At 35.2% G+C, this 20,757-nt stretch overlaps 1 protein-coding gene across 3 annotated transcripts in view; it reads right to left on the bottom strand.

Annotated features, from left to right (window-relative positions):
* The window catches only part of TRPC4 (transient receptor potential cation channel subfamily C member 4), a 223,799-nt gene that overhangs the window by 135,938 nt on the left and 67,104 nt on the right, over positions 1 to 20,757 (bottom strand). For all 3 annotated transcript variants that reach the window (XM_087436166.1, XM_014791307.2, XM_087436167.1), the window contains exon 2: positions 19,947 to 20,351. In XM_087436166.1, the coding sequence (XP_087292292.1) occupies positions 19,947 to 20,324 (378 nt within the window). In that variant the 5' untranslated portion in view covers positions 20,325 to 20,351. The remainder of the gene's footprint in view (positions 1 to 19,946; positions 20,352 to 20,757) is intronic.

The raw sequence follows: 20,757 nt of genomic DNA, 5'->3' as shown, positions 1-20,757 counted from the left end.
CATCTTTCAGCAGTTAAAAAACACACCAAGGTTAATACTCATTTTTTCTGTTTTATATTTTTCTTCATTAGGTTTGTTTAATGTATGCTGCATATGAATTAATGTAGTTTACATGAATGAATAAAAGTTGATATAATTATGTCAAGTCCTGTGATTTGAGGTTCCAATGAAGGCTCCATGGAGTAAAATATATCTTAGTTTATGTTAAATTTAAACAAATATTATCAAGCTTGCCTGTAATTTTCAAGTGGCCTGAGACTTTTAGGACTATGGGAAGTATAGCATGAGAATATGTCCTCCAGGTTGGATGGAGCATGGGTGGCAGGAATGTAGGGACAGAGGACATGAATCCTCACATCTTAATCCACTTTGATTGAAGAACATTCAAAACATGTTGAACGTAGAATTATAGGAACAAGGTCTCACAAATCTGGCAATGTACCATTGCTTATTGTATCAATACTTAATTTCTCTAAAAATCTATGGTACAAGTGAAAAATTCACTCTAAGAGCTTTTGTCAGTCACAGCACCTATTAAACAGAGAAGATACTCAAAAACTTCACATGGATCCCTTTTGGGAAGTAAGAGATGCAGCAGAATTACACTGATAGTGTGTCCAAATGAAAAAACATGTTGGTCGAAAATGCCAGGATGGGAACCAAAATGGTTCCCACGAATGAACACAGGCAAAGTAAAAATATGGAACCAGTAGTTTAAGCTAACATGACATGAATGGCTGCAAGTTAGTAAGGCTGTGTAGAGTAGAAAGACTGAATGCCTGGCTATTATGCATTGGCCACAGCTGGGCATATGGTTGGCTCAGTTACCTTAAAAGGAGCAGAGGAGATAAAGCTGAAGAGTCAGGTGATCTCGGCTCATCCACTAACTATCAGTGTGGCCTTGAGTGCATCATTCTCCAGCTTCAGTTTTAGAGATAACAGCCTTGCCTGTCTCCTCCCGGGATCAAATGACTATAACGTGATGAGAGTTCTTTGACAGAGTTGGAGTGATTTATAAATGTAAGGAGGAGAAAGTGAGCTTTATGATATTAAACATGAAGATACAGGGGTCGGCCGGTGGCGCAAGTGGTTAAGTGTGTGCGCTCCCCTGTGGCGACCTGGGGTTTGCCGGTTCGGATCTCGGGCACGCACCAACACACTGCTTGTCAAGCCATGCTGTGGTGGCGTCCCATATAAAGTAGAGGAAGATGGGCATGGATGTTAGCTCAGGGCCAGTCTTCCTCAGCAAAAAGAGGAGGATTGGCAGATGTTAGCTCAGGGCCGATCTTCCTCAAAAATAAATAAATAAAAATAGAAAAATAAAAATGAAGATACAGATAATTATTAAAATAGAGGTTTTTATTTTTCTGTTAATAAGAATGCCAAATAAAATTTTAGGTTTAATTTATGAATACTTAAAGGACTGGCCTATTGAGTGGGTGTAAGATTCCTAAATTTTGTGTCCTTTTCATTGATTGCTATAATAGTATAATTAAAGACTTGCAAAAAAACAATTCTAACTTTCTATTTATGCCTAATCTGCCCACATAGTTAATAATTTCCTTCTCATCCATTGCCTTTAGCTATTGTGGTATGCACAAGCGTTATAATCTTTCAGACAAGCATTGACTTTTTCCTATCACAAAAGCTATACATTCTTATTGCCTAAAGATTTTTCAAATGTCAAAAATACAAAAGGAGCAAACAAAATTCACCCTAAATCCCACTACCCAGAGATATACATCTTTTTATATATATGCACATATATGAAGACATATATATGTATGTATGTATTTTATATAGAAAATTGGGAGTGTGCTTTATACATTTTTTAACAATTATAGGCTTTTATGGAAATATTACAATCATTGCAAGGAAGTCTGCAAGATTTTTGTGGAACTTTGACTTTTCAAGGTGTGGCGAGGCTCCTCAGAATGCTATACTTCACTTACAATCCTACACAGCATCGTGGTGAAATAGAGGCCAAATTTCAAAAAAAAAAAATTCCCAAAAAATTTCATAACAAAGGTATTAATAATCTTGTTTTCATTCTGAAAATGATCTAAATCAGAATTGTTACCTTAACTAAAGCCCACAAGTTCTTTGATGTTAGATTTTATCTTGCCAGATTGTTCTTTGCCTGATTTATTTTCATGAGTGATGGGGATTTCTAATCTGCTGTATTCATCCATCGACCATCTATTTGACAAACTGTTAAATAATACCTAGGACGTACGTAACATGTAGCCAGTGGAAGAGAACAAGACTAAGATTAGATTCAGTTTGGAGAGTAATTTATGCTTAAGGAAAGGACTGGTATTCATAAGTTGGAGAAGAAAGTGAACCTACAAAGACCATCACAGTACCACTGTGATGAAGGATGATTGAAAATTATTTTATTTTAAAAGACCAAATACAACATCCACGGCTAATGAGTGTTTATATTTATATATTAGTAATCACATGAGGGAATAAGTTAAAGGGAAAAAAGCTTCATTACGAAGAATTAGCAAATTAAAGAAAATGAGGATAACAATATGATCTATTAATATCACACGACGTATTGTATGTAAGTATATTGCATGTTGGTACGTGTTGTACGTAAGTATCTAGGAAAGGTGAGGCCGCAACTACTTCGTCTCCCAGGATTAAAACTATGGCTATAAAACCAAGGAGCGCTACTGAAATAACTTGTTTTTCAAAACTTCTCCTCTGAGATTGCATAAAAATAACTGAAGTAACACTTGGAAAAATTCTAGGAATCGACAGTGTGAAGCCAATGAGAGAAGACACGTGGTAAGTCAGGTCGTCCCTGCAGCAGGGCTTTCCAGGCAAGAGAGAAGTGATGGGCACCCTTACTCCTCTTAATGGAATGAGGGCTTTATTCTGTCCACAACTAAAGAAAATATCACCTAGATTTTTGACTGGATGCTGAGAAATGCACATGTAAAGGAAAAGAATCTTCTTTTTTTCTTTCCTCCATTATGTTCCTTTAGCAGTGAACTTGAATCTTGAGAAACAAGAAAGACAAACTTCGGCAATTGATGAGTCCTGTAGCAACCAGCTAAGAGACTTCTTAACCTCTATTTTAATGTGTCAAAAAATATCTGTCAGGATAAGTGCAGGGGCAACATTTTACTGGAAGAAGAAAACATTGGGGATTAGTTCCTCATCTCTCATGCCCCAGATAAAATATACAGAAGGAGTTAATTCCCAGGGAAAATCAAAACAGACTCCCACTACAGCACTGGTTGAAGAATGAAAAACAACCTTCTCCTGCTTTTGCTTTTTGGATCAGATTTGTAATGAATAGAATGTATTAGCATTATAGTAGTGTTAAAATATCATTTTTGTCATTTTGCTATGCAATTAAGTAAAAAAAGAAATCCCAAGAAGTATACATCATGGTGGTTCATAAATTTCTGTTTGCTTCTTTTTGGTAACTTTTAATCTGAATTAGGTGACTTATAAAAGATGCATTTTTACCAGTTAATAAAATCAGATAAAAATGGACAAATTTCATCGAAACTTGTGATTTTACGGTGTCTTAACAAAACCTCTGCTAATATTGCAGAGTGCAAAACTGTAATCTACTGAAAAAGAAACTATTATAAAGTATACCACTATTAGGTTTAAGTTTATGCCAGATGTTTAAAACTAATACATGTATTTTTAAAGGCCTCAAATATTCACCAGGTGGCAGTCTTTTCCTTAAGTGTGGTCAAAACAAACTTCGTTTGCTTTACCTCATTTATTAGGAGGAGACAGTATGACATGGGTGAGCAGTTTATTCTGACAATGATACATTTCAATGCTCTGTCTCTTCTGAACATAACCCCTGAAATAACCTGTTTATTCTTCTATGAGATCGTCTCCAATCATTTTCCTTTATCACGACTTTTCCTTTTCTTTCTCTTATTCAGAGTGAAACTAAATTTGATGATTAATAACTTGTTTAGATTATATTTATTTGGACTTCACTGTAGTTTTACAAGCCTGGTTCATTTTCTCTCTCCTGACTTCTAGATATCTCTGAGGTAATGGTCAAACTTCCTGGCTCCATCCAACCATTTACAGATTCACAACTCTCTAACCATGATGCAGATATCTAGGAAGCCTTTCCTTAGAGGTTTTATCACCAGAATTCAACAAGTTTGCCTCCTGTGATCTGCATCAGCATATTTGAAACCTAATCATAACAACTTAGAAGCATGACGCAAATGTGAATCATTAGACATAGATCAAATTAACATACTTGGTTCTGAAATGAATGATGATGATGATGATGATAACAATACTAGATCAAATGTAAATACACTAGGCACTTTACATGATGTATTTCATATTTCCGATTCTTATAATAATTGTGAGAGGTAGCAATTACCGTTTTCTGTTTCAAGTTAAATAATTACCATTGGGTCACGCAAGTAGTTAAGGGATGGAGCTAGGAATTGAATTCCTGTCTGTCTGATTCCAAACCTGATGATTTTCCACCATGAAACATTTTCTCTTATGTGAAACTAAGCCTTAATATGTTTATTTATATTTATATATTTTTTCTTGTTCCACAAAATACTTGACTGGAATTAAAGTGATAAATGTTTATGACAAATATTTCAATTGATTCTAGACAAAAACTGAATTTTAAGCCTGGCTCAAGAACGAATAATCTCAGCAACCTTTGGCAAGTTTCCTGAACTTCTCTAAGCTTCACTTTCCTCATGTCTGTATAAGGAGTCAGTGTGTGTGTGTGTGTGATGGGGGGTGAAGGTGGTATCAAAATGCTCATTAATTCTCTCCGACTTCAAATTTAGACAGTGAGACTGCTTTTTGAGAGAATCAGGCAGCACAGGTCCGGGTTAAGTAGAACATGATATAGTAAAGTAAAATGCATCCAAAACAGGTGCTTCTAGATACATGATTTAATGTACACTACCTGCAAGTTAGGCATTAAATTTAGCCTGAAAAGCACTAAATGGAATACACTTGAAGTGTACTTTCCTAAGGCTGGTAATTTAAGGTCAGGCCAGAAGAATCAAGGATGATAAAGGATTAATAGGCTCTGATACTCTAGGATAAAGTATGCAAGAGAAGTATGAATTAGTGATATTTATCAAATAAAATTTTTTAAATATTAAGTTTTCATTAATAGAGCTAATAGTTATATATGTGCAAAGAAAAATATTTCACATTGATTCCATTTAGAGTGAAGAGTAAATCATATTATTGTGCACAAAAAATTCATCTAATATGTCAATATATTACACTTTCACAAATCCACTGAATATTTTTTATAAACTTTTATCATTTCATGGACTCTTTGTTCTTTTATTGATATTAAATTTCTTCAATTTTTGTGTTGTGCATAATCTAACATGGATTTTATTAGACATTAGGCATTGTTCTCCCACTCCCACAAAAATATAGATGTGAATGCAATTGGAAAATCAATATTGTATAGAAAATAAGATGGATGAGGATGCATATTATATAGTATTACTTGTATTTATCTTGAAGCTGCAATTGATTGCTAGAGTAGATTTCTTGTGGTCAAGGGTTTCTTTGTAATCATATTTTAACAATATTTTGGTCACAGTAGGCAGTCAAGGAAATTTTTAAGATAAAAGAATAAACAGAAGAATCAACTATAAGAAGAAAACTGGTAAAGTCACAAATATGTGGGGATTAAACAAAATGCTACTGAACAACTATTGTGTCAATGAAGAAATCAAAGGGGAAATCAAAAAATACCTGGAGACAAATGAAAATGAAAATACAACATACCAAAATGTATGTGATACAGTAAAAATGGTACTAAGAGGAAAGTTTATAGCAATACAGGCCTACCTTAAGAAACAGGAAAAATCCCAAATATACAATCTAACACCTAAAGGAATTAGAAAAGAAGAACAAGTGAAGCCCCAAATCAGTAGGAGGAAGGGAATAATAAAAAATCAGAGTGGAAATAAATAAAATAAGGACTAAAAAGACAATAGAAAAGATGAATGGAACTAAGAACTGGTTCTTTGCAAAAATAAACAAAACTGACAAACCTTTAGCTAGACTCACCAAGAAAAAAAGAGAGAAGGCACAAATAAATAAAATCAGAAATGAAAGGGAGAAATTACAACAGATACCATAGAAATAGAAAGGATTATGAGAGAACACTATGAAAAGCTATATGCCAACAAATTAGATAATCTAAAAGAAATGGATAAATTCTTAGAATTATATAGCCTTCCAAAATTGAGTTGAGAAGAAATAGAGAATCTGAATAGTCTGATCACCAGTAAGGTGATCAAAAAAATAATCAGATACCTCCCATAAAACAAGTCCAGACCAGACACCTTCCACAGTGAATTCTACCAAACATTCAAAGAAGATTCAATACCTATCCTTCTCAAACTCTTCCAAAAAAATCAAAGAGGAGGGGAAGCTTCCTAACTCATTGTACAAGGCCAAAATTACCCTGTTACCAAAACCAGACAAGGACAACAGAAAAAAGGAAAATTATAGACCAATATTACTGATGAACATAGATGCAAAAATCCTCAACAAAATACTATCAAATCAAATACAACAATACATTAAAAGGATCATACACCATGATCAAGTGGGATTTATTCCACGGACACAAGGATGGTTTAACATCAACAAATCTACCAACATGGTATACTACATTAACAAAGTGAAGAATAAAAATCACATGATCATTTTGATAGATGCAGAGAAAGCATTCAACAAAATACAACATCCATTTATGATAAAAATCCTAAATAAAATGGGTATAGAAGAAAAGTACTTCAACATAATAAAGGCCATATATGACAAAACTACAGCTAACATCATAATCAACAGTGAAAAACTGCAAGCTATCCCTAGAAGAACAGAAACAAAACGAGGATGCTCACTTTCACCTCTCTTAATTAACATAGTATTGGAAGTCCTAGCCAGAGCAATTAGGCAAGAAAAAGAAATAAAAGGGATCCAAATTGGAAAGGAAGAAGTAAAAGTGTCACTATTTGCAGATAACATGATTCTATATGTAGAAAACTCTAAAGAATCCACCAAAAAACTAGTAGAAGTAATAAAAGAATACAGTAAAGTTGCAAGGTACAAAATCACCAAACAAAAATCAGTTGCATTTCTATACACTATCAATGAAATAGCAGAAAGAGAAATCAAGAATTTAATCCCATTTACAATTGCAACCAAAAAAATAAAATATCTTGGAATAAATTTAACCAAAGAGGTGAAAGACCTATACACCAAAAACTATAAAACATTGTTGAAAGAAATTGGAGAAGACAAAAAGAAATGGAAAGATATTCTGTGCTCATAAATTGGAAGAATTAACATAGTTAAAATGTCCATACTTCCTAAAGCAATCTACAGATTCAGTGTAGTCCCTATTAAAGTCTCAATGACATTTTTCACAGAAATAGAACAAAGAATCCTAAAATTTATATGGAACAACAAAAGACCCCAAAGAGCCAAAGCAATTCTGAGAAAAAAGAAGAAAGCTGGAGGTATCACATTCCCTGATTTCAAAATATGCCACAAAACTATAGTAACCAAAACAGCATGGTACTGGCACAAAAACAGACACACAGATCAATGGAACAGAATCCAGAGCCCAGAAATAAACCCACACCTCTATGGACAGCTAACTTTCAACAAAGGAGCCAAGAACATACAGTGAAGGAAGGAAAGTCTTTTCAATAAATGGTGTTGGGAAAACTGGAAAGCCACATGCAAAAGAATGAAACTAGACCATTATCTTTCACCATAAACAAAAATTAACTCAAAATGGATTAAAGACTTGAATGTAAGACCTGAAACCATAAAACTCATGGAAGAAAATATAGGCAGTACACTCTTTAACATCAGTTTGAGCAGTATCTTTGAATATCATGTGTCCTTAGGCAAGGGAAACAAAAGAAAAAATAAACAAATGGGACTACATCAAACTAAAAAGCTTCTGCACAGCAAAGGAAACAAAAACAAAAGACAAGACATCAACAAAACAAAAAGACAAGCCAACAACTGGGAGAAGGTGTTGCAAATAAAAAATCTGATAAGGGGTTAATATCCAAAATACACAAAGAACTCATGCATCTCAACAACAAAAAAACAAACAACCCAATTAAAAAATGGACAGAGGATCTGAACAGACATTTTTCCAAAGAAGATAAACAGATGGCCAACAGGCACATGGAAAGATGTTCAACATCACTAATTACTAGGGAAATGCAAATTAAAACTACAATGAGATATCACCCCACACCCGTCAGAATGGCTATTATTAAAAAGACAAGATATAACAAGTGTTGGAGAGGATGTGGAGAAAAGCGAACCCTCATGCGCTGCTGTTGAGTATATAACCTGGTGCAGCCACTATGGAAAACAGTATGGAGATTCCTCAAAAAATTAGGAATAGAACTACCATATGATCCAGGTATTCCACTTCTAGGTATTTATCCAAAGAACATGAAAACACTAATTCAAAAAGATATACTCACCCCTATGTTCACTGCAGCATTATTTACAATAGTCAAAACTTGGAAACAACCTAAGTGCCCATCAGTGGATGAATGGATAAAGAAGCTGTGGTATATATACACAATGGAATACTACTCAGTCATAAAAAAAGATGAAATCTTGCCATTGCGACAACATGGATGGATCTTGAGGATATTATGCTAAGTGAAATAAGTCAGACAGAGAGAGCCAAATACTGCATGATTTCACTCATATGTGGAAGATAACAACAACAAACAAACACATAAACACAGAGGATAGATTAGTGGTTACCAGAGGGGAAAGAGGGAGGGGGCAGGTGAAAGGGGTGATAAGGCATATGTGTACTGTGATGGATGGTAATTAGTCTTTGGGTGGTGAATGTGATGTACTCTACACAGAAATTGGAATATAATGATGTACACCTGACATTTACATAAGTTAAAAAAAGTTACCTCAATAAAAAATTGATTAAAAAAAAAATAAAGAGGGGCTGGCTCCGTGGCTTGGCGGTTAAGTGCGCGCGCTCTGATGCTGGCGGCCCGGGTTTGGATCCCGGGCACGCCCCAAGGCACCACTTCTCCGTCCAACCCGAGGCCGGGTCCCATGTACAGCAACTAGAAGGATGTGAACCTATGACATACAACTATCTGCTGGGGCTTTGGGGGGAAAAAATGAATAAATAAAATCTTTAAAAAAAAAAATAAAAAAAATAAAGAGAAGAAATGAGGAAATACATGATTCTTTTACTGAGACTTTGCTCATTCAAACCATTTTCCTAACTTTCCTGTCTGTCTCTTCATCTTAAGTTGTTCTCTTTGTTGCTCTGCTACAGTGGAGTTGAAGAAGGAGCAGAAGCCAGTAACTCCCTGTCAAGAACAATGTAGTGATTCTATAATGCTCTTGCTTACTTAGCACAAATAGTAAACAATGTATGTGTGATTCTTCCAGATAACCTTTAGAATATTTTCCAAACCTAAGAAATTATCTAGGATTTTAAGAAAAGCTGTTCTATTTCCTATTATTTTTACTATGAAGGGGTGTGCGTGCATGCATAAAAGTGTGTGTGCATATATATGTACGTGTGTATTTGTGTGTGTGTGTGTGTATATGTGTGTGTGTGTTCTTTGTATTGTAAAGTTCACAAAGTAGGAGCAAGTGATACATATTTTCAACATAATATTCTAAGACGTATGAAGAGATGTAGGCCAGCCCTGCTGATCTAGTGGTTAAGATTCAATGCTCTCTCTGCCTTGGGCCGGGTTCGTTTCCCAGTCAGGGAACCACACCACCCATCTATTGGTTGTCATACCACAGTGGCTGTGTGTTGCTGTGATACTGAAAGCCATGCCACCAGTATTTCAAACACCAGCAGCGTCACCCATGGTGGACAGGTTTCAGCAGAGCTTCCAGGCTAAGACAGACTAGAAAGAAGAACCTGGCCCCCCACTTCCGAAAAAATTGCCCATGAAGACCCTTTGAATAGCAATGAAGTATTATCTAATATAGAGCTGGAAGATGAGAGGATGGCCCAAAAAGACTGGGCAGGGCTCCGCTCTGCTGTACACAGGGTCACTAGGAGTCAGAATCAACTCGATGGCACTAACAACAACTAACAACAAAAATGAAGAAGTGTATCAGGATATAATGGTAGCAAAGAAAAGGGATATTTAATTCCATCAGGATTGCATAAGTCATCTTACACAAAAATGAGGAAAAGGATTTGTGTTGTCTGCAAAATAACCTCCTCCAGTCTGGGGGGCAGGGTCCATCCCTGCAGAGTCTCAGCCATCAGGTCTCAGTTCAGAGACAAGCTCCTCTCTGAGTCCCTCAGCCTCTCCTACCACAGGATAATACTGAAATGTGCATTCCTTGACTTGTAATCTTCCACACTCTTGTTAACCTCCCTCCTCTCAGGAATTTCTCAATTAGCCAACAGTGTTTCCTTATTACTGCCCATCTTGTTCTATAACAATCTAGGAGAAATTGAGGAAAGTGGATAATTGGTTTTGTTAAGTCAGTAATTTTAGAGCACTTAAGATTCAGTCAGGAGCCTCTGGATGAAGCAATTTCAGGATATTCCTGCGGAGTCAAGGATGTGGAGAGATCTTTCTGTGTTGCTCGAGGACCAAGTTTTCCTCCTGGGCTGTGGCACGTGCTGAAGGAATGAGATTGCTGGCTATCTGATGGCCAAAGCAACCAGGCAGTTTGGCAAAGAAAGAGTAAGGTCATGAAAACAGAGAAACCTACACTCAAATCTCCCTTGGGCAAGTTATTCAATTTCTCTGAGCTTCAATTTCCTTATCTATAATGGTGCAGTGTAACTGGGAGAAATCAATTCAATAAATGTGGAAATACATTCTGGGCGATCAAAAAAAAGTTTCTTAAAAAAAAAAGTTTGTTGTGTTCTCCACTCATGTACTCATGCATTTATTTCTCAGGTAACTCCTATTATTTTGTAGTGCCTAAACAAAGATTCTAAGGCTACTTTTAAGGTCAGCAAGAATGCACTCTGTAATTCGTTAGTAGTATCTATGGGGGTTGCTGGAAGAGAGAAAAGCAGTTAAATCCTTAGTTATTGATGGTGACTTTGGGTAAGGTAACTTCTCTTTTTAAAATGGCAATAATGAAAGAACTTATCACAGTGGTTGTTATGAGGTTTAAATGAGATAGTGTAGAATGGTCTGAAGAGAATGTCTGTCACATTCTAATACTCAATTATTGTTAACAGTTTTTATTATTATCCTTGATCTACAATCACTATGGTAAAATGTAATAGCAATTTACAATGCACCTCAACTTATTTGCTTTTTCAATTATATATTGTTTGGGGGGAAAATTATTCAATATACGGCTAATTAAGGATACTCTGATATTTTGGACAGTGGATAATACACATAATAGGGTCTAAATAAATCCATAATTATTTCTAGCTTCTACTTTATCATGGTATTATTGTATTAAAAATTCACATTTATATCTGACGATACCAGTATTGCTTAACAATTAAGCCTATATTTCCAAATCAAATAAATCTATATACTTTCCCTAGGAGATTCTAGAAACTAAGAAGGAATTTTGCAATAGGTGACACATGAGGGGGTGAGGACTCTGTAAAGTTAAACCCCCTTCACTCACCCATCATGATCTCATTTAAAGGAAAAGAAGTTATGCACCCAGGTGGTAAATTTGCAATTACGAATTTCTCTTACCCTCCAAAAACCACACACTTCTGGGTAGGTTTGAGCATTCTCTCAGAAAGGTATATTCTATAAATTGACCCTCACATGCTCAAAACTCATGGTTTGGAATTACTGTCAAGTGTTTCTAATATATGATTCAAACAATAGCAACTTGAAATATTGATATACCTAGAAGTTAATTGATTCAGAAAGCTATTACATAGAGAATAAATTGTGATAATGAAAATGAGAGCATTCTTTCTTTCTAAATGCCAAAGAATTGGATCTTGAAAAGAACATTTAAAATTCTACTCTACTTAAATTCTCATTTTCTTGTGTTTCAGATATTAAAGCAATAAAACTTTACTTATTTTGCATCTAATCAGAGAATAAGTAAATACAGTAGGTTGAAAGAAAAGGGCATTTTGAAAACAGTTATGAAACATTCTAATCATAATATATAGTTTTTATAATTCCCAATTATATTAACACCTTATCTATTCGATTAATTACAATTGTTAAATGACTCACTGTTATTCTTTTTTGTGTGTGTGTGAGGAAGATCGGCCCTGAGCTAACATCTGCCAATTCTCCTCTTTTTTGCTGAGGAAGACTGGCCCTGGGCTAACATCCATGCCCATCTTCCTTCACTTTACATGGAATGCCGCCACAGCACGGCTTGACAAGCGGTGCGTTGGTGCGCGCCCAGGATCCGAACCAGTGAATGCCGGGCCGCCGCAGCGGAGCATGCGCACTTAACCGCCTGTGCCACCGGGCCGGCCCCATCACTGCTATTCTTTAATGATTAATATTTCAAGTTATTGTAATTAATGAGGTTCAATTAATGTATTGCTTACTGAGACACCATGTTATTATTTTTAGATGTAATCACAATATTTACAATGGATTTCGGGGATTTAATAAAAATGACCACAGAAAGCTTTTCACCAAAGCTCATATTTGAAAGATTAGTTTCACTCTCTTTTATTTTAACAGAAACTCACTCTTCATACTAGCCCTAACTTTTCACAATGCATTTGCTTTCAGAAATATTTAGCTTCTTTAACGGACATACGCATTTCTCATTAAATTTAATTTAATAAATGTAAAATGCTCAGATAGCAGCAAGGGGGAGAGACTCACATATACTGAGCTCTCTTAATGCTAGGCACTTTAGTGTGTTAACCATTTAATCTTTACTACAACCTGGTGAGCAGGGACTATAATCCTCCTCTTATTTATTAGACAGTCAAGGCTCTAAATGATTTGCCTGAGGTTATAAAACTGGATTCACACCCAAGTCTTTCTCTCTCAACTCTCATCACTATATCTCACTCCTTCCCTGTCCAAAAACAGAGAATAAGGGCCTGTCTTGTATTTTCTTACGGTGGAATGGAAATGCCTCAATGCTCGGAGCTTTGTTTCATTGCTTGAGGTTGGTTTTTTTCCCCTTGATTTTCAGAAGGGGCTAAAAGCCTTTTACTCTTGTGGGTTCCAAACACATTTAACAATTACTATCTTTTTTTCCTTTCATAATAAGTGTGGTATGTGGAGAGGAAAGTGCAAGAAAACATGTTTCAGAGGGATTATTTATATAATTTGCTGGTCTTCAAGAAGAATAAAATGTCAATGTAACTAAGGAAGTTAAATGGTGTATTATGAGTCAGAATGACCAGTTAGCTTCAGCCACTTATCATATTAATAGTGTAACATAGTCTATCTTTTAAAAATTCCTCCATTTAAGACAGAATTATTCAGATCTCTCATGATTGCCATTTGCCGGCTGACTAAACACAATCTATGCTCTATGTTGTAACAGTTTTTAAACTCCCTGCTGTGGAATAATAAGACTCAATTTAATTTTTAGACTTTCAAAGTACTTGTTAACAAAAATACTTTATATTGGTTATTACTTTACATTACAAAGATCATATTTGGGGACAATTTTCAGCTTTTTCATATTAACAGAGGATTTAGACAATATTGTAAACAACTTTTCTATTGATAGGTTACATCAAAATATAAAGAAAGTATAACTGATGATTCATCTAGCCATGTCTCACAAGTATTTAGGGGGAGAACATCTTTAATATTTTATTATAATTCTCTCTCACGCACTCGCTCTTACTCTCACTCTCGTTCTCTCTGAATTTTGATAGTCCCTAAGATTATGGTTACACATATATTTAGGTTCACTTACTGTTAATATCCAGGATGCAATAAAAACAAATAGAAAAAGGTAACCTCAATTGGTTAACCACTGAGGAAGTTGAAATGTTTGCATTCTGTAAGGGGCAGATCTAAAGACTAGGGCATATAGGTTGTCTCAGCGTATGGTATCATTTAACAGGCATCATATGAGTTCATGGGACTGCAGAAGGCAAATTACATGTTCCGAAGCCCAATGAGGAAAACCAGGTGAATGCAAGAGTTAAAAGTAAACTTTTTCAGGGTGTCCGAGTCTTGACACAGAGAGTAAATGGATGCAATCTGAAAATTTTACATTTTATAGAACATAGTTGTCTGCCCAGTAGCCAGGGATATATTTATTAGCATCCATATCAACTGAAAAATGTTTATTTTTAGTCAGCAGAGTATATTTTGGGTTGAATGTATATTTGCATTAACGTGCTAATTCCAATCTCCTATTTCTTTGATTTTCTGATCACATAATAAATACTGTTTCTAAAACCACAAATTGTATTAGCAAATATAGTGAAACTATTAAAAAAAAAAAGATCCCCTATGTGCACTGAGATGGAAAGAAAAAGAGTAAACTGAATTAACTTCTCCTTTACTCTCTCTGAGCAGGGTTTCTGTTTCCAATGATTGTACTTTTCCAATGAAAAAAAACTCGTGCACTCTAGAGGGTAAATTGCCAAGGCTTAACTTCATCTTTTCAGCATAGATTGTATTATTAGTATATTTGTTTGTCAATAGGAAGACAGAGATGATGGCATAATACACAATAATAGACTATTATGCTGTTATTACATGTTACCTCATAAAACACTTTTACAGAATTTGAACACCACCGGGCTTTAAAAAGCAAGTAAATTAATACCATGATTCTAATTAACAGCCAAGAAAAACCAAGGCTCAGAATGATTCAGAGACTTGTCCCGTTAGCAAGTGGTGAATGGAGCTAGAACTCAGCATTTCTATCACTCAACTCTGCTCTTCCCCAGCACTTCACAGCTTCTAAAGACTTCGTTATTCCTTTGTATTTATTGAGCAACTAAATTATAAATGGCATTATAATATTCAAGACAGAGAGACAGCTGAATATGTAGATATAGAGGCCCTATTAAATTTATCTAACTCACATCCTAAATTATGATGATTAATGAACAATTAAACGACTCCCATTCAAATTGGTGCAGTGGCTAGAGCCAGGCAGCATAGTGGTTATCTTTCATGACTCTGGAGTTCCAACACTGATACTTCGTGGTTTTGTGATCTGGGACATATCATTCATGCCTCTTTGGGCCTTCGTTTTCTCACCTATAAATGGGGATAACAAAAGCACATATCTTCATAGGATAATGTGAAGATTAAATGAGATAATGCACACAAAGTTCTTATCACAGTTACTGGCATAGTGACAGGCTCTGTGAATGTTACCTACTATTATTATTGTTGTTGTCATCATTACTATCATTATTAATATCATCATTCAGACTAGCTCACGTTTGGTTGCTATTAATATATAGATCCTTTTAGTCAGGTCAAACTCCAAACCCCACTGGGTCCCTCTTTCCTTTCCCTCCTTTGTAAAATGAAGTGATTAGATTAGATGATCTCCAAAATCCCTTATAACTATAAAATCTGGTATTCTTTCTAGTAGAGCTTTAAAACCAAAATTTCTTCAACTGAAATACTCTAGGATCTTAACTATTGAACTAATAAGCACTATTTAGCAAAGTTTTTTTCCCAAAGAAGGAAAAAAAATATAATAAATATATTAGTGAAATTGGGAAACTCTCATATATTAATACCACTGAATCATTTGTATTTAAGGGAATTAATTGAAATCTCCTGAAAGCCAGGTTACCATAGTATAGCTCAACATAACTAACAAAATCTACAACTATAGGTATTCTATAACTTTCAACAGCCTCGAAGTCAGTGGTTCTCAAAATGTTGTCTCCAGTCCAGCAGCCTTAGTATCACCTGAGTACTTGTTAGAAACACAAGTTCCAGGGCCCCATTCCCAACCTGAGGCATCAGAGGCTCTTGGGGTGGCATCCAACAGTCTGTGTTCTAACAAGCCCACCCAGTGTTTCTGATGATCCTGAAGACTGAGAACCACTGTGTAAGTGAAGAATGGAAAAGAAAGTTCTGTTTCTGATAAACATTTACTGAAGCAGCTGAAACTGAAATTGAATCTAGCCTTAGAAGACATCAAAGAGAAAGGTCTGCTAGAAATAATTAAAAGTCAAGTAACCAATCAATTGACTGAAAAAGGGGCTAAGATGTCACTCTCAGTTATTCCCTGTAGATAAACAAGGTACTAAGAAGGTTAAAGAAAAGTTCAATAAAATCATCAGAGAATATTAGAGTAATGATTCTAGCAAGAGAACAGTCCCAGTAAGAATCTATAATGTTCCATCTTCCTGCTTAGTGTAGAGAACCACATTCTCTATGCTGTCTGCTACATGAAATAAATAAAGTATTACTCTTTCCATTTTTTGATAGTAAAAGTAAAAATAAAACACTAGGAACTCAATACCCTGGTTTATGAAGATCTACATTAAATACAGAAGGAAATATTTAATGATCTATGCCCACCTATTTATCTTCATTAGATGCTGTGTTGAAAAAATCTTTTAATATACTAACATTCACAAAGATTTAAACAATATGTAAGGGCAAGAAGAGAAAATCAATGTCAGAGTGATAGGAAGACAGGTGATTTTATTTGTTTCAGTGTCCTCACTATCTATATATCAATCCCAGACCTTTTCTTAAGTCCAAAATTTCTAATTACCTCCTAGATGTTGATTTCAATAAATCAAAAACTAAGTATACCCAATCAGGTCACATAAACCTTCTCTCACAGTCTCTATCTCAGTTAGGGGAGTTAACTTTCCCTAGGTATAAACCCTTAAACATTCTTCCTCCTTCCTCTTCAGGCCTTTCTCCTGCTCCTTGATGCTCTCTACCCAGTAATATTTTGTATTTACCAAATCCAGTCAATTTAACTTCATAATTACCTGAAGATTTATTTCCCCTTCATCTTTTCCATTGTGATCACCTTTATTCATATTCTTGCAATATTTTTCCTATCTCTCTTCACAACTAGACCTCAAAACTCTAGAGAACAGGAACCGTGCCCTCTCCCCAGCGCCCAGCACAGGGCCTGGCACAGTAGGCATATGCAAATTGTAAATTGTTCCCTAGTGAACGTCCTGGAAGAGTACACAAATTAATCTGAAATCTCACAGCTCTGATGATTTCAGGATGACATCAAAACTGCATCTTTGTCCATAGAAAGAAATTAATATGTGACAAATTTGTAAGACATGAATATATTTCCTAATCCACATTTGTCACATTTTAAGTTCTATATAAGTGTTCTAATCATCAGATTTGTGCAATTTTTATATTAGATCCTCTTTCTCAACTCATTTTAGGATGTTAGGTTTATTTTGTCAACTTGGATATTGTTTCCAGGTTGTAACACTTGGCTTCAATAACTTCAACAAAATTAATAGACTGTGTTCCAGAGTCTTTGGGGGATACCCATGAGAATGGAAATTAGGCAAATTACAATAATACCCAAAATGGCTTTCAAAGACCACAAGAATCATCTAAGGAGTTACAATTTATGAGAGAAAAAATTCCTGTCAAGAACATATTTGCTACCTACAATACATTGATTGATGGAAACTGTTATTCCAAAAGATGTTGGCCATATTTAGATGTATTAGCTAAGTAAACCACAGATAGAGGCCAAGCTCCAATGGGGTTTGACTGCACCCCAAGCCCTGAGAACATCTTTTGTGTGCTCTACTGTATACATTTCATGTTCTAATACCCTCACTTTCATTTTACCAGATACCAGGAATTCTGAGGTAGATTGGATTTGTTCTTTCAAAATTATTAAATTAAAACAAAAAGATACAATTTTTGTCTATTCCCAGTGCCTTCACTCAAGAAGAATTCTAAAATGTACAAATAGAAAAGGAAAATTCTTGGCCAGCAAACTGATACAAGAGAAATCTTCCAGGAACACATGGCCTGGGATATTTCAGACTCCTGGCAGATTATGATCCTTTACCGCCTTTCATTAATAATCAGGGTTCAGATCAAGTGCCTCTAAGGAGCCAGGACCACTTGTGAGACTAGAGTTTAGCTCAGAAGTTGAACATCTTCCAGCAAACACTCTCATAATAGCAGATATCTTCTCCAGACACCAAATTACTCTTGCCAGCACAAATGTCATGAACTAAAGAGACATTGAAATGTATGGCCAATGTTCTCTAGAAAATAGAACTAAGAAAGTTATTTAATAATAAACATGAAAAACATATTGAATGGCAATTTTGTTCTATAGACTTGTTCCACTCTAAAATGATCTACACCTTCAGTCACAATATCTGTCTTATATTTGCCTATACAGGCACAAAACAAGAGGGTGTACAATATAAAACGATTGTTATTAAAAAATACAAATACTTTAAAGTTGTGATTATGGAAAGAATTTCAAAGTCATATGGTGACTGAGAAAATAGCCTGAACTTACACAGATAAAAACAGACTCTTATTAATTCCTGCCTAAGTGTTCTGCACTTCCTTAGTGGTGAAAAACGGGGATATAACATAACATATGTCTTTAGATATGCCCATTACCTGTCCGTCAGTGTCAAGGGTTGTAAAAGTTTGAAAGGATAGACGAAACAAGCAAATTTTCCTATCAGTAAAATTCTACCAGTATGATAGGAAGGTATCCCACAAATAACTGGGTTTGAAACAAACAACAAAAAGCCAGTAATGCAACAAGCAGAGAAGTACTGTTACTGGGGAGTGTTGTTTTATAAAGTTTGGGATTGGGTAAGGAGAAGAGGTGAATACTGGTGAGATATAAGAACAGACTGGAGAGCACAGACTTCTGAGAACACAGGGAGAGTTTTTCAGGTGACACCCAGCCAAAAAGTTCTTCTCCTGATAATAGCAAGAATTGTGATAAAAGTCCTCCAGCAAAGTAAAGATAATAGTAGCTACAGAGCAGACTTTGTTTTAAATGAAGGTAACATCTCCTAACAGTCTATCATTTGCAGACATAGAGATTTGCATTATCAAATGGGACAGAAATTGCTAGAGCTGTAATAACACACATTTTATAAGATTTTACTTTAAAAGACAGATTTTGAGCCAATGCAGTATGTGCGATGTCTGCAATTAGTCAGTTAGATGATGCAGGGAACTGAAGAGTTCCACGTGAAAGAAGAAAGGATCAAACAGACAATTCAGATACAGGCAGTAACAAAGGGAAGGATCTAGATAAACAAAAACAGTTTCCTCTTTCGTTCCTGTCTATGATTTCGCCACTTCCTTAGTGGTGAAGAAACAGGGAGATAACGGGAAACAAACCCAACACATTATATTTATAATTGTGTGCCATTTTTGTTTATTTTCTAGTGATGACATTAAGCTACAGCTACACCTTTGCCATTAGTAAATTCGATATATTTAAGCCCGCAGTCCGAGTTCAGTTATCTTCCAGTAATAGTTTTCTTTTTTTATTTACATCTCAATTTAAAAGAAACCCTAGAGTTTGCTAAAGAACAATATCAAAATTAGATGGTGCAATTCATTTTCACAGTAAGATGCAGAATCTCATAACAGCCAAGCAGGTTAAACAGGAAAATAGGAAAAGAATTCAGCCTGCTACTGCAGAATGTTAGAAAATGAAAAACAAGAGGAAAAACACCACACATACACAGTAAGCCCCAAACAACATTATATGTTGAGCATTACATAGAAACGTTTCCAATGTATGGGAAGCCAACATATGTTACTTGGTTTTGCTTTAGTTCTCACTAAAGGTCTGATTTGCCAAGGTAGGAGGTACAGGTGGAGGTGACTGTCAGAGGATGTGAACTGCGTACTTAACAGTAGTTTTCTGTTATAATAGTTCCGATTTCAATGCTTCTGTTATTTAAAATTTGGGAGAATTTGAATACCCACGGAAACTTTCTGCAAGTAAAATAAATTAAAAAACAGTATTTTTGCAAGTACCTGCTTTTCTCCACTGGGCTTTTTGTGGTTCAGTAACAGCTCAACAGCTCCGACGACTTCTTTCCTGATAGCATGTAATAAAGCATCTCCAACATAGACATTAAAGCTTAAGAGCAGTTCAATGAGCTCCAAGTTCTCATTTTCAATTGCAATGAGGAGAGCAGTTCTTCCAAGAGGATCGATGCAATTAATATTGATTTTAAAATAAATTTCAGCTTCCTCTAGGGATTTCTTGACACTTGCATAATCTCCCTTTTCCACAGCATTTAAGTAGGCTTTTTCTGATGGTGAGAGTTCTGATTCTGCTCGAACTATCCTTAGAGGGATGCGATCTCTGTAGGGGGCGTTCACATTTCTTTTGTAATAGAACTGAGCCATGTTTCATGCCATGCTATTTCTTTGTCTCTGAAAGTGCAAACAAAAACCAAAAACACAAGGATTAGTGTTAGTATATTTTTTAATTATTAGGCATCACACTTAACTCACAATGATGTCAATAACAACAAGTTATGAATTTTTTCCCCTTAAACAATGGAAATAGACTTAATAATTATTCAGTTACCTAGAAACACAAGTTATAAAGTCCTACTCTAAGAAGAATAAAAAGAGGTTAGTATTTGGCAAGTTGTTTTAAAAAGCGACATTTGTCAGAGGATGCACCTATAATTTTTGGAAATTATTTGCAAAATTCATCATAAATATATACAGTTTTTAGCAGAGAACCTTGAAAATCAAAGACTATATCTTTAAAGTCCCCAAACAGGACCAGGAATATTCAAATATATCATTCATTGTCAGTTTGTTGATCATG

The sequence above is a fragment of the Ceratotherium simum genome, chromosome 10 (genome assembly GCF_057802395.1).
Source record: "Ceratotherium simum simum isolate JZ-2026a chromosome 10, ASM5780239v1, whole genome shotgun sequence".
NCBI classification, from domain to species: domain Eukaryota; kingdom Metazoa; phylum Chordata; class Mammalia; order Perissodactyla; family Rhinocerotidae; genus Ceratotherium; species Ceratotherium simum.
This window is presented reverse-complemented; position numbering and strand designations above follow the sequence as displayed.